At 38.8% G+C, this 10661-nt stretch overlaps 1 protein-coding gene across 1 annotated transcript; it reads left to right on the forward strand.

Annotated features, from left to right (window-relative positions):
* The first annotated feature begins 4276 nt into the window (after nt 1-4276).
* On the forward strand, nt 4277-9418 carry LOC111266966 (uncharacterized). The gene is made up of 4 exons (XM_022844876.2): nt 4277-4363; nt 5300-5432; nt 6375-6405; nt 8442-9418. The coding sequence occupies exons 2-4, from the start codon at nt 5416-5418 to the stop codon at nt 9327-9329; spliced, it is 936 nt and encodes a 311-aa protein (XP_022700611.1). The 5' UTR covers nt 4277-4363; nt 5300-5415; the 3' UTR covers nt 9330-9418.
* Nucleotides 9419-10661: the final 1243 nt, after the last annotated feature.

Below are 10661 nucleotides of genomic sequence, written 5' to 3' on the forward strand. Positions count from 1 at the left end.
GCGTTAATGCAGTCTGAGAGGAACCTTACTTTAGGAAGGAGGAACTTAACCAGTTGCATCAACAATTGGGACAGCTGACGATTTACAAAACATCTACGTTTACGATAAACATCCTCTATTTTCCAATTCTACATATATGATTTTCAAATTAGATTCAGGAAACAGATTTTTATTTTTTTTACCACGAAACTAAGTATGGCGTATGCTATAAACAATAATCAAGTCGTTGAAAGAAGAAACACGTACTTCTCTATTGCTTATTTGCCTTGTTTTTCCTAAAAATCACATGAAACTCTAGATGTAGAAAAACTACGGGTAACGTAAATCAGTGACAACCTAATCGTGATGGTAACACTAAATAATTAGCACAAGGGAGTGGGACTTAACTCGAAGACCACAGGATGACTAGATCACGATAGTGAAATAGTTGAATCAAGGTAATCAAAACAAAGTAACGGTATTACTGCAGCAATATTGCATCATTTTTCAAACAGTATAATCGGCATATTATAATCGGCTTTATACAAACAAGGGAGTGTTTGTATACAAACAAAGTATAGAGCTGTCGATTAAGGCTACGATTGCTGATACTGTGCTCTCTTCAGTCATTGGTATAAAAGGCCTGCATGTAGCATTCCCCTGGTGCTATAAAATACCCGTATCAATCTAATATGTTACTAGTCGATAAAACAAAAGCTTTATTTGCTTTCCACTGCAGACAGCATTGCCTGTCTGAAATAATGTTTTTTGCTTAATTAATCTTAATTGTTGCAATATTGCCAGAAGCTTGAACATATAGATAAATGAAGTAAATCAGAAGTTATGGAATGGTTCGTTGACAATTGCAGAGTCTTCGTTTCATATTTGTTAAAGTACAAAAGAGAGGAAAGAATGAGAATGAAAAAGGGGGTGCACGCTAATATAATTTCTACGATCGTTCAACACTACATAGTACACACAGTATAGGTGTGCTACAGGGTATTTTGAAATCATGACTATAATAACCTTAATTATACACTACATATACTGACGCTACGGTATTATAAACTCATACAATAGAATTTTCGAAAGAATGCTCTTCCGCACCTCTTCAGATGTATACCGAAAACTTCTCTCAACTTTCATAGACAAATTGATAGACTTTCATAGACGAACAGAATATAATCCCATCAGGCGATAAAGACACATGCACTATTTAGAAATAAAAACTATCGAAAAATGATGATACAGCTGTATTCTACAAATCTCAAATGGGATAACCTAATTCTAAATTCGCCATAATATTGTATTTTATAAGTAATTCGGTATAACGTTTCTCATGCGTCTCCTGGACATTACAGAAATCAGAACCCTTGGAGAAGTTAGGATTGCGTCTAATGGATTTGCGCCCAGCGGTCAGAAAAGCGTTGTATCGAGCGGTTTGATTAGTTAACGTGTTCTTTTCTAGTTTTTACCTATATGAATGTATTCCCTCATTAAATAAAGATGCAACAACGGTTCAGGATTTACTTAAAATGCAAATATTTTGTTCTTCAAGCTATCTTCCCGCTCTAGGTAGTAAGCTACAAATACCATCGATTAGTTGATGTACAGCAGACTAAGCATTCGATTTAGTCCACAAACCTACTTCTGCTTATCCATTAAGGATGCAACAGCATGTAAAAATTAGTAAGTTGTTGACACTTTGAAGAGGTCTTCCTTGTCACATCGTCTGCTTAGCAGTTACAAGCGCCATGTTCGCATCCCTCGTACTAAAATTGTTTGCTTAATAGGTTTCATACAAAAAAAACTCGTTGATTGCAAGTTTGTTCACTGCTATATATAGATGGAAAGATAAAGAAGGTCGGATTTTTTTTTGTTTTAGCAAAGTTCGAATAGAGTAGAATTTCGTGATTGAAACTGTGCACGTTTGTGTACACACACATATAGACAAGCATGTCTAAATTAAAGGATAAAGTGCTTTTTTAGCATTCATGTTATACCTTGATTTTAGTTTGGACTGCATCACACAACATTTTGGTGTAGTCGCACGAAATCTTGTCCCAAGACAATGATATGTAATTATATGTGTTACCCTTGTCGATTTGCGACGAAGACACTGCTAGACAACTTGTAGAACAGTTCTCATCCGTTAACCCGAGCAACTCCGAGCCTGCTTTGATTCACAAATAATTCAGCTTACTTGTCAAGATATTGAATCGAACACCTAGGCAATCAGATAGGCTGTTCTGACGTTTCTAAAGACATCGGGTTGGAGAGCATCAATCACATAAACTTTACACTAAAGTTATAGTTAATTATTTCAGATTAAACAATGGAAAATGGTAACAACTAAGCTATAGTTTATGCATAAATGATGATTATAGCATTCGTCTGTGTATTTTGTAAAACTCAATTTTAGCTCGACCAGCTACCTGAAATTTATACGCAGATGAAATGACGACGCTATCGAAAATTTTTGGAAGGTTCTTTTGGGTTTGGTTACAGGAGACTATCTATAAAGCTTTGTGGCTCATTCTGTGAGCGCGACACGTGTTCATCTTTTCCTGTGTTTTACCACTTTCCTGTGCTTCTGTGTAAATAATTTCACAGCTATTTTAAATGAAAAACCGTTCAAAGGGGGTAGCCGTCCTCGATATCGCAGAAACTGGCTACCGGTCCTTAAGGAGTACCGGAACGGTCCTAACTTAGACAACATTCTTCAACGGGACCACACATAAAAGTCGTGCGCAATGCTCCTTTATACACTTTTCGAACGAGCGCATCAGATCCCTCCAGATAATAGTAAGAATGAATAAAAATATCTTCAACATTAGTTGGTTGTGTGGAAAAATCGACTATTGGCCGAAAAATATGTTACCTAACCGTGGAAATGAGACCTTTTTCGCTTGTACTACAAATTTTATTACTTTAATACATTTTAATTGACCTATATAGCTCGGCTTTTTTGAGTTGGCGTCCCAGTTCGTTTCAAGGGATCGCTGCGTAATTGGTATCGCTTTTTGTGGTAACTGAACTAAGGTGTTTTTAATACTAATGATTATATTAGTAACAGAAACAGAAGTCTCCATCCGCGAGAAAAATCCAATGTCAAGCGTTGTGTTGCGTTTCTGTGATCAACTATAGCATTGGTTCTCATTTATATAATCCTCTCTTTTTTATATTTTCTTCTTTGAATCAGTTCACCGGTTAGACATATCCTATCAGATGTAGCATATATGATATGCAGCAAGTATTATTATGCAACATTTACATGCCGCGACCGATATCGAACGGCCCCACATATAATGCGAACAGTCAGCGACACTGACTAGGAGCGTTTAGGAGATCTCTCTTCTGTTAAAAAGTATGACCTGAGTATTTCGTTAACTGCACAATATAGTAATGTCGCAACACATCGTAATATATAGCTGGATCTGTTCGTTGTACTCTCATAAATATTCTCATATATATACAGACATGTAGGTTTTTTCTAGGATTACCGGTCCCAACGATTTTTCAGTGTCAACGGACCTGTTTACTGGGCTTCGAGACGTAAGAAACCTTCAAATAGACACACGTTTGTTTTGCATATCCTTTTGGCGGAGCTTAACCGTCCGACCCGATGTTAACGCAGTTCTCGAAGGAATTTTCTAGATTCAATTATATATACGATCAAAAATATCATAGTCGGACCTGCGTCTATGAATGGAACATTACAGGGTCTTATATATATATACTTTTCTTCACAGAATATGAAGACATGACTTGGGTGAACAACCTGTCGTGTGAAATTTCTATTAATTAGAACATGGGAGTAAGCCGCAAGACCTTAAAGCTGTTTCATAGAGACAGAGATGTGCAGCTAAGTTTTGTAATATATGAGATATCTGGTTACCATTATCTGGATTTTCAAAGGCAGGAGTTTTTTTTTTGTCATCTTAAGGGTATAATCCAACGTGAACGGCTAGTAGGCTACGGAATAATCGCGAATGCCTTCTTTGAGCGAAAGCAAAGTCACGTGCTTCAATAAAACGCGCCACAGTATACATGTATGTGTGATGTAAGTGTTCTTATGATCCGTCACATATTTGAATTCACTTCCGAAACATCATGCCGCGAACCTTGTGGTTGCAAAGTCCTTCCTTCGTGGTTGATCTGGCTGCTTCTACGGAATGTCTTAGTCGTTTCAAAAGAAGTATCCGTATTCTAAAACAAAAGTTGATCCGAAGGAGACCGAGTTGATGAATGGAAGAGGCAGCCATGACGATATATCTTTGTTGGTGTCTGCTATAACCATCTTTAAGCTACAGATGCTACGCGGCCGGCGTCAGCTCAAAATGATAACGAAATTTCAGGCGAGTCAGCGTTAACGCCGTTCAAGGTAGGTCTCAAGGAAGGCAGTACTCTAGTGTTGGCTCTAAAATATGTCTCTCTAGAGAAAATAAAGAAGACAAAAAATAAATGCGTTCATAGATTTTCCAGCCGAGCTTTACATCGTGAATTTCCCCGGTTCGCAACAAAGTTTACCCTTTAGACTGAATGTCAAACGCGCGTTTTGAAATTTGAAGTAATTATAATGTCCCATGGCTCAATCGATGGGGTTCCCCTTGTATGTGTATTGTTTATCGTTCCTCCCCTTTTTTGTTAGTCCAAGTATACTTATTTATTGGACCTGCCATATGCTTTGGCTGATGAATGTGACTAAACCAATAAAGTGACCAAAAAGCCCCAACTACGTTGCCAACGTATCTTCAAAGTGCAACGGTTTTTTTGATAATTGCCTTTATCCATTATGTGTAAAAAAGAAATTAACAAAGCTGGTAGCTGAGTCAACTAGTGAAGGTTTTCGTCCATTTGAATTCGAACTAGAAGACTCACAGCTACGGGTGCCCGTTGATTGGCAAAAAAACGTTGCGGAACCTTTCTGATGTTTTCTGTGCTGCAACTGTAGTAATGTAGTAAACTATTGCAGCATTTTATGTGAACCGCAGTAAGTCTATGACTGCTGAATGCTGGCAGTAACCTGTCTTTCTGACATTTCGAAATGGATTATAGCACTATTTACATAGGATAGACAACGTTAAGTGTCCGACACGACAGAGTACTAATCAAATCCTTAGTTGAAATATAAACAATTGTGCAAATGAATGATATCTACAAAACTCCCACTTGTAGAATTCACATAGCTCTATTCCTTAAGCAAACTAAGTTGCGGGGTTTTATAAAAACTATTAGCCTAACGTACAATTTATTAACTGCGGTATTTATTCACGAGTTCACGTCACAGTGTTCCTCTTACTTTTTTCGAAATCACTAGGTGCGAGAAAATAAGCCGACGGTGGCCGATATTCTAAGCAACCTGGCAGATTTTTAGAGTGGTGTCCAAGCAAAAAAAGGTGCAACCCAAGACAATAAGCTTCATCTGGAAATACTATGATAAGCTTGGAATCGTAAGTTGGCAACCGTATAGTTAAGTTTTACAGGATTTTCCAGTTCTCTGTAGGGATATGATTACCCGTGAGAAGTCCTATGGATACGTTGCATTACCTTAATTGCCAGTTCTTCCCCACTACCACCCCTACAAAATAATAATAATGGCTTTAGTAGCTAGCTCAGGTAAATATCAGAGTCGTTTCTCGTCATGATACATTGAATGAGCGTTGCATGATATGGTATGTGAAACGCCAAAATGTTTGATATTAACATTTTTTTGTTTTTTTTTTTAATGAGGATTCTATCAGACGTTTAAAAAACTTTAGCAGGCGCGCGAAATATGCTTGTTTGGACATCTTTGTTTAGAAACATTTCTATTTGACGCACGACAGTGTTATGCGCCATATTCCAAATAAATATGCAGTAATTATAACGGGCATTGCATTATGTACGCACAATTATAAGATCGATCGCACCGATAGAACGAATACCATTTCTTCCAGATGATGGTACCCGATTTCAGCGTTACCACGAAAGAATATACTGAGAAACAGAATTGTTTCTCCACCCCGAAGTAGCCCGACACCCAGTATCTACATCGGGGAATATAAAGGCGGAATTATATTGGCTAAAGACCATTAATAAGTAGACATTAGAGAATTTTTGCTAACAATTACAAGACGATTACACAGACACGTAATCGGGGCGTTTGTTTATTTTCGAAAAAAGCTAACAACTGCGATACGGGCTACGATTTGTGTTTAATTCGTGAAAAAAGACATTCATCGTCGTGCAATTCGAATCATGTTTTTAAATTTTTGATACCCCGTTTGTGAGATTTGTTTTACGAAGATCAGAGTGAGGATTCAGAGGCGGTACGAGGGAGGAAATAAAAGATATCACCTAGGAACCTTACCATTACAAATGCGCCCAACTAACACCCTGCCATGCATTTTCAGTGGACCTCCAGAACGACCCGGGCCAAAAACAGTAAGTGGCCTAAATATAGCATTGTGTGAATCTTTTTTTTCATTGGCCGAAATTCTCTTATACGATAATTGCCAATTATATGCGGAGAAAAACCAGGTTTCAGCTTGACTTGTTCTGTTACAAAGATTCCACAATGCCATTATGTGGAGGTGGTCGAAATATACAGAATAGGGTATCTGAACGCAGACTTAATTTTATTGAGTTATTACTAAAACCGTACCTAAGCGGGAAGGATATTTTCTGTATAAGTTACAACTGTTATTCTGGGGATCATATTCGTCTAATATAACCACAATTCACCGCAACTTAATTCAGGTTTTAAACTACTAACTAGTCATTTTTCAAAGTACTTAGTTTTTGATTTGCAGTTTTAATCGCGCGCCAAGAAATACTGCTATGCATGAACTCGTTACTAAAGACACTGCATACAAAGGTTCCAACGAAATTCAGTTATTTTTTTCAGTTTTCAGGGTACCAGGCCGAAAGTCTAACAACTACGCTAGCAACAAAAAAAAGAAGTTTAGGAAAAATGCCGAAACGCAAAAAATCTCAGGCTAACCATTGAAGCTTACCTGGGTGACCTAATTCCTGGCAATTAATGGTTCTCTGTTTAAAACACCCATTAGTTTCTGTATCGAAAACCTAGGCATATAAAAATGAATTTTAAGCCGTTTAATTAACTTTCGAGTTCTTCAGGTCTAAACCCTATTGAAAATTTTCCCAGTTTGCCTCATGGAAGTCTTTCTCGGATCTTTTTGAAGCTGAACGAAAACATGCAATAATGAAGACAGTTGTTCTCGGGCAAAAAAAAGCTTTTAACCTCGATGGGGGTACGCTTAGCGGAAAAACAGGATTATAGTTGATCTTCGCTCAAGCGACGCGCCGCGTCACCCATGACGAGTTTATTTCGTTTCAGAACTGGCTTTCTTCAATTATTAAGAGTAGCCTGCCACCATGAACAGCCTGTCAGTGTTTGCTGGAGCTCAAATACCACCTTGTAGAAAGTAAAAATGATCGGATTTACTGTGCCAGCGAACAGTTTGTCTAATATCATAACCATTATTACGAGTATTCTATGGTAAGAACCCCGAATCGACTTCAGCTACACTTTTACCTGATGATATCAAACAGGTTTTTTCTTCAGCAGTCTGCTAAGGCTTCGAATTTGGAGACCTTAACCCACCAGTTGTTATGAGTGTAAACATCAAACTAGGCGATACCCGGCAAACCAATTTGCTATGGTGCTTTAGACGGAAACCTACCCCTTCACTTGGCTAATTATATAAATTGAATTCTACAAGAGATGCATAGCATGTCTCGTAATATATGTACAGCGGTGTTGCTACATAGACAGTCATATTTTCATTTGCATGGCTCAAGTATAAAAGTAGAAATTTTGCACTAAGTATTCGGTGCTGATACACTGTATACGCTTCGCCAACGATAACGATAATTGTGCATTTCCTCTCATCTAACACCGTTTATTTGACCCTCTAGTTTTGCTTATTATGTTATCGCGTTATTCTGAGGTGATTTTCGTACAACAAACAAGTAGCTTCAATATCTAGATCAGTGATCAGTTTGGTAGCCATTGACACAAAGATCAGTTGCGTAGTTTGGCAATGGAACTCAGACCATTTCCTCGTCGGGGAAATGCAATCTCTAAGGTAGTACTTGTGCCACGTCATAGTTATTTAGTTTTATTCGGGTCGGCCGCCAGAACCCGTCCATATATGCGAGATCAGGTGTTTCTTGTATGTTCCACCAACACATTCTATTGAACTCGTTTTTCGAAGGTGAAGTAATATATCTTAGTAGTACAAATAGCAGTAAGAAAACTTCACAATTCAACATGAAACTGTTTTCATTGTTCAGACGCATGGGACGTTTGAAGCCCAATCGAAACCAGCTTCTGAGGGAGAACTACGCGCTCGTAATTATCACCAGTAGCGAAACTATGAATATAATAACCTTCTTTCACACGAGAAATCATAAAATTATACCATAACCTTGTGATCTCGCTTATGCCGTTACAGATTTTTTTGCGTGACCTTCCTCCGGAGCTAAATCCGGGATGTCGAGTTCCCCTGACTCCGTTGGGTGCCCTTTCGCATCGTTTAAGCTCTTGTGATGCTTGTGGGGTTTTTACGCCTAAAAGGATTCTCTCATCGTGTGGTCACACTTTCTGTTTTGGCTGCTGTATGGCTGTCGAAAATGCAGATGGAATAGATTTACGTTGTTACAGCTGTAAAGAGATCTGTTGTGGGTCGGTGACTGAAATGAACGAACGTGTTCTTCGAACTTTGAAATTTGCATGCCGATGTGGTCTTGAGGGCAATCTGGCCGAGATAAAAGATCATCTGTGGAAAGGTGAAGTCGAGCATGAGGACATAAATCGAACTGTAGGTGCAGGTTTACCCGTACCTCCGGTGCCACGAACGATCTCAACAGCTTCTTCCGGTTCAACTTCTGAAAACAAAGGCTTTTTCTGGATGCAAGTGCTCGACCTGAGTACACAGTGTCAGAAAACCGGCATGGCCCAGAGGAGCGATTCGGGGCAAGAATGGAAGGCTAGTGGCTATGTCTTCGAACTTCTCGCTCAAGTTCAGCCGGGTTCTGACAAAGATCTGTATGTAGCATTGATGATTCGTCTGCCAGTAAATAAACCGTCCGCATTCGCATGGCCAGTTAAAAAAAAGCTTATCGTGTCTATTCACAGTACTGAGGGTAAGCCGGTCTCAAAGAAAGAGGTGCTTACTTTCGAGAACGGAAAAGTAATAAGCGACGTATTTCTGGCACCTTCATCGACCAAATACTACGTAATCGACCGACTGTCTAGAATTAAGGAGTTGGAAAATGCGTCAGCAATTTCTCGGGATGGCTTTGTTTGTTTTTCCGTGGACGTTCAACCAATACTACACTGAAGTCTGATAACGAAAATATTCTTTTAGGGAAAGAAGGAAGAAAAATAAAAGCGCTTCATCTGCGAGTTTCATTGATGCTAAAAACTTTATACGTTTGCGCATTTTGATTATAAAATATGGATATTTTCAGGATTACCGCTTTTTTATTCCAAATTTCATATTTGTGTATCGATATGCGAGAGTCAACGATCCACTAAATAACTGCTACTGAGCGAATTACAAAATAAACGTAAAAAGTGAAGCCCTACTTAAAGTACAGTATCTATGTAAGTGACAAAGCGTCGAAAATTTTCAACCTGTTTTAACCTGACTCGCGAGGGTGGTCAGCAGTTCCTTTCCACGTAAATTGCCGCCGATTGCTGAGGTCTTCAGTTGCTTGTCATTTGGTTTCTAAACCAGCAAACAGAACGATTCTTGTTTCAAATTTGTACCGTAGATTTTTCTGCAGGCGGAACAAGTTTCCTTCAAGCTGGTGATTTTGGTGCAAATTGCTACAAAGATGACCTCTCAGATGGAGTAGGACTCTATTTTATGCGACGATAAATAGTCCAGTGTAGGAAAAATGAAGGCTTTTCAATATGGACAGCGAATGGTTCTAGCAAGATGGTGTGACCTATCATCGCACTACGGCTCAAAAACTATCCATTTATTCCAACGTTCATCGGGTATTGCAGTTTCTGCCTGAGTGATCTGAGTTAAATCCTATGTACGATTTTGCTGAAGTTCCATGAAGGACCATCTCTACCATGATGTCTCCAGCTGACTTGATGAACTTAAGAAACTGCGTTCACGAAATCCTATAAACTGTTACTTCAAAGTCATTCACCGGATGTCGTGTGAAGTTACATACGAGATGCCAAACAATCAGTAAAGCCTTGTTTGAGGAAGTTACATATTTCGAGGATTTTTATTATAAGGTCGTATCAATTCGCGAATAAACACGTGGAAAAAATCTCAAATACATGCCGGCTGATCTTTGCTAATGCCGAACAAATAAACGCAACTTCATAGCGTGCTATTCTATGATGGCTAACGCATTTCCCAGATAATGACGTAAGCACGTCCGCCTAGAAAGTCTAGCTCTAACGGAATACCTCGCAGGTTCTTTACGACGCAAACGTTGCGGTTTACACCTAACGGCCATTATCAGTTTTAGTCAGGCTGTGTGATCCTTGCGCAGACCCAATGTTCTCTTAAGTCAGACCGGGGTCGTTGTCGTACTAACCAGAGAAGATCGTTCGCTTGTTTTACAACATAAAAAAAATCGATCATGCGATATAAAATTTGTATTAAGTTCCGCATTTGATAAGGGGTGCCAAGGAAAGAAGACAG

This window comes from Varroa jacobsoni, unplaced genomic scaffold (assembly GCF_002532875.2).
Source record: "Varroa jacobsoni isolate VJ856 unplaced genomic scaffold, vjacob_1.0 scaffold_1132, whole genome shotgun sequence".
NCBI lineage: Eukaryota > Metazoa > Arthropoda > Arachnida > Mesostigmata > Varroidae > Varroa > Varroa jacobsoni.